This window comes from Lycium ferocissimum, chromosome 5 (assembly GCF_029784015.1).
Source record: "Lycium ferocissimum isolate CSIRO_LF1 chromosome 5, AGI_CSIRO_Lferr_CH_V1, whole genome shotgun sequence".
Lineage (NCBI taxonomy): Eukaryota > Viridiplantae > Streptophyta > Magnoliopsida > Solanales > Solanaceae > Lycium > Lycium ferocissimum.
The window spans coordinates 68,355,088-68,359,088 of record NC_081346.1 but is presented as its reverse complement, the minus strand read 5'-3'; the positions used below and the strand labels follow the sequence as shown (position 1 = coordinate 68,359,088).

Below are 4,001 nucleotides of genomic sequence, written 5' to 3'. Positions count from 1 at the left end.
TTGGGCAACACCTTGCCCTCCCTGCTTCGAGTTTTGCCCTTGTCTTTGATTACACTGAGCAGCCCCGTGACCAAGTTTCCCACAGATGAAACAAGGTCCCTTGAACTTCTGGATTTGGCTCTCCGGCTTATTGAAGTGATTCTTCTTCTTCCCATTTCCCTTTTTGGGGAATTTCTTCTGTTTGCCTTTGAACCTGTCTTTCACAACAGTACCAGAAGTTTCCACAAGGTTAACTTTAGGAGAATTAAGGGAAAAAGCTTCCATCTTATCTTTGAGACAGTTTGCCTCCTCAGTCCTTATGTGACTGATCAATTCTTGAATAGTCAAGTCCTCCTTTTTATGCTTCAGTTGGTTTCTGTAATCACTTCAAGAAGGTGGAAATTTCTCAAGCAAAACATTGGCCTGAAAAACCTCACACATCTTCATGCCCTCAATCAGAACAGCTGCAGTCAAGTTCTCACACTCATGAACCTGTTCCATAATTGGCTTATTGTCAACCATTTGGAACTTAATCCACTGGCCAACAACATACTTTTTCTTTCCTACATCATCAGCACCATATTTCTTTTCCAAACTGTCCCATATTTCCTTAGTAGATTTGTTAGTAACAAATAAACCAAACAGAGGGTTAATCATATGGTTCAGCAGATGTCCTCTAACAATTTTGTTATCTTTTTCAAATTTCTTTTTAGCAGCATCATCAATAACAACAGCAGCAGAAGAACCACCAGTGGTGTTAAAAACATCAATAACAACGTTTGGAACATCAACATGTGGTTCGTCAAATAAAACATAGTCAAATTCTAATTGTTCAAAGAAAATCAAAAGTTTTTGAGACCAGCGTTTAAAATTGTTTTCATCCAAAGGTTCAAGCTTTGACAAATCTAGAAGAGTTTTATTTGAAGAAATAGCCATCTGATCAGTATTGTATAAAATCGCTTTCAAATTGTTAGTAAAATAGAGAACAATATAGATCAGTTAGAAGGAAAACAAGAAAACAAATTATGAAACCACAGTTGTTTCGTGGCAAGCCACTGCCTTGAAAGTGATTTCCGAACCAACCACGGTGCAAATCGTTTAGCCCGGTGTGCTCCTCAAGGTTCCACAACAACTCCCGAACACCTGCACTGGTGGTTGGAAGTATAGAGCTTGCACAAACAGTTGCCCAGAAACTAGAAGAATATTAGCTTTTGTGTAGAAGAGAAGTCGGTGTATTTTCAAGAAATTTGTAAACATCGTTTTATAGGTAGATGAAAATAGAGTCAAGAATCAGAAACGTTGGTTGTCGTTCAAAAAATAATTATGCCAATAAATCTGAATAATGGAGGAAAATAATTATTGGCATTAACTCTTGAATAATGGGTCACTTAATTCAGAGGTTACAAATCTGCACAATAAATAATATTTTGCAAAATCAGAATTAATTTGGACCTGACGTCTACCTAGAGCGCGGGGGGGGGGGGGGGGGTACAAATTCATCACTTTTGCCTATGGAGCCCAATTCTCATGTGCGCGAGGTCCATCTGTTGTTCTAGCCCATTTACTAACCTAACAACACACAATTCAATATAAGGAGGAAAGAAAGACTTTTCTCCACCTATGTTGGACATTTGCACTTTATAGAGGAGAAAAGAAAAGTAAGGAAAAGAGGAACCACAAAGAAACTTTGGCTTTGCATTACCAACAAAGAATTGACTAGAATAGCAATACATAACTCTTACACAAACGGCTTCTTAGGGCCTGTTTGGATATTATTTTTTTATTTCATTTTTTCAAAACTTATTTAGTTATATATCGTGTCAATTTTTCACTCCTTTAAAAAATTGTTCTGATTTTTTGAGTAAAAGAGAATTCACCTCACAAAAATTTAACATTGTTTCATGCGATTGCATGTCCAATTATACAACTTAAACTCCAAATTCTTTTTTCTTTAGATATCACTCAATTCATGACCAAACGCTTACTTAATACATCTTAGAGATGTTAAACATCTGCTTTGTTTTTTGACATCTACCTGAATGTCCGAAGCAATTTTGTCTATATATTAACTATAATTATATGAAATAAAACTGTTAATTATTTTATAGAATTTTTATAGTATAAGAATATGAATATTTGGTTTTAATATATATAAAAATATATTCAAAAATTGAAAAATATTGTGGGAATATTTAAATCCCTCTCTCTCTAGTTTGTGCTTTTTAGAATTTCTTTTTAGGAAAATCATTTTCGGAGAGGCGAGGAGTGACCTGTTTATTGTGGTCCTCCTAACATGCATTGCATTGCTGTAATTACCAATACTTAGCCAAAAGGCATTCATGAATGGATCCACAAACATCACTACTTTTTTTCTGGAATTATAATTATATGTCAAGAAAATTTACTATATGTATACAAAGTAATGAAGTAGGTATCAGCTTGTAACAAAAGGACCCAAATTTTAAATTGTTTTTTGGGTAATATATAGGGAACCCTTAATTAATTTTCTGACACTATTATTATTTGTATTTTAGAAGATATATTTACTTGTTAAGTTTATTGCTTAAACAGTGAATGAGTTATTGAATATAGGCGAAAAAAGTCATTTTTTCTTTTAAGAAAAATCACTTATCTTTTGTTATTTTACCAAAAGATTACTCAAGCCGAAAAGAGATATATCTAACCATTTTTTAATAATGTGGCACCTGATTTTCAAAGCCAGAAAATAGAAAATACTAAACCCAATTTGTTTTAACGAAAAACTTCATATCTGACCGAGTCAAATTCCTTTATATGCCAAACAAGATGGAAAGTGATATATCTTCCGGCATTTGTTTAGCATATTAAGCGATTTGGGGTCGCATATTGTGTCAAATTGAAGTTATTGGTTAAAATGGTTGGGTTAATGTTTTCTATATTTTGGCTTAAAAATCAGGTAATGACTTTTCGGCTTGAGTGACCTTTAGAGTGAAACAGTAAAAGATGACATTTCTAATATAAAAGAAAAAATAATAATTTTATTCACCTATTCGAATAAACCATTTGGACGATCACTTCTATTTATTTCATATTGTAACTTGAATTTTGTACTAATTATTCTCTTCTAGCTTACCGTGTTTTATGACTCCATCCAGAATAATTCAATTAATTAGATAATGATCACAAGCAATCTAGATGTGGGGAAAAAAATCATATCAAAATATGTAGGTAAAACACTTCGACATGGTTATTACTTTACTTTAAATGCTAGAACAAATTTCCTCTATCGACTTTCCGAATATGGACATAATTCAATTTTTTAAAAATATATCTATTTCAGGAATAAGAATATTTTCCATATAAGACATGTGGATTCGAGTCCAATAATTCCCCTTCCCACAAATAAAATATTAGCTTTCTTTGAAGTTTTCTTGCGTAATAAAGAAAAAAGAACTTTCACTTTTTTTTTGTCTCGTTTGACCAAGAAGAACCTCTAGTAGTGCTATGCAATTGCAAAACTTTTTGAAGATTCTATTTCAGCTTCCATTAATCTATATTTTTAACAGAAATTTTATTTATTTACACAACAAAAGGGGAGAAAATTATAAGATTGAACTCACCCTTTAATCATTGTCTTCGATTTAGAAGAAGTTATATTGCGATTGTTATACGAGACTTATAATGTGAAGAAGTGATTAAGAAATTATAATACATGATAATAGTGTACAAATATTTATTATTGCTTGTTTGGTTTGCTGCAATCAAATTATCATGCAATTATATTTTTAATAAAATAAAATATTGATTACTACTATATGAATGGTTAATATTGTCATTTAGTTATTTTAATTCATGATTACTATCAATCCCCCCATTTATATTTCACATTTTACTCGTCATGAAATAACACAGATATTCTTGTATAACTTAATTATGAGGTAATTAGTTACGCTGAAAAGAAAAATTGTGAATAATACTAAATTCTACGTGGAAACGTGTAACAATCCAACTCATCTTTTTGAATGTTTACACTTTAAAACATA

At 31.9% G+C, this 4,001-nt stretch overlaps 1 protein-coding gene across 1 annotated transcript; it reads right to left on the bottom strand.

Moving 5' to 3' along the window:
- Positions 1 to 366: 366 nt before the first annotated feature.
- On the bottom strand, positions 367 to 915 carry LOC132057969 (uncharacterized). The gene has a single exon (XM_059450544.1). The coding sequence runs from the start codon at positions 913 to 915 to the stop codon at positions 367 to 369; it is 549 nt and encodes a 182-aa protein (XP_059306527.1).
- Between the last annotated feature and the right edge of the window lie 3,086 nt (positions 916 to 4,001).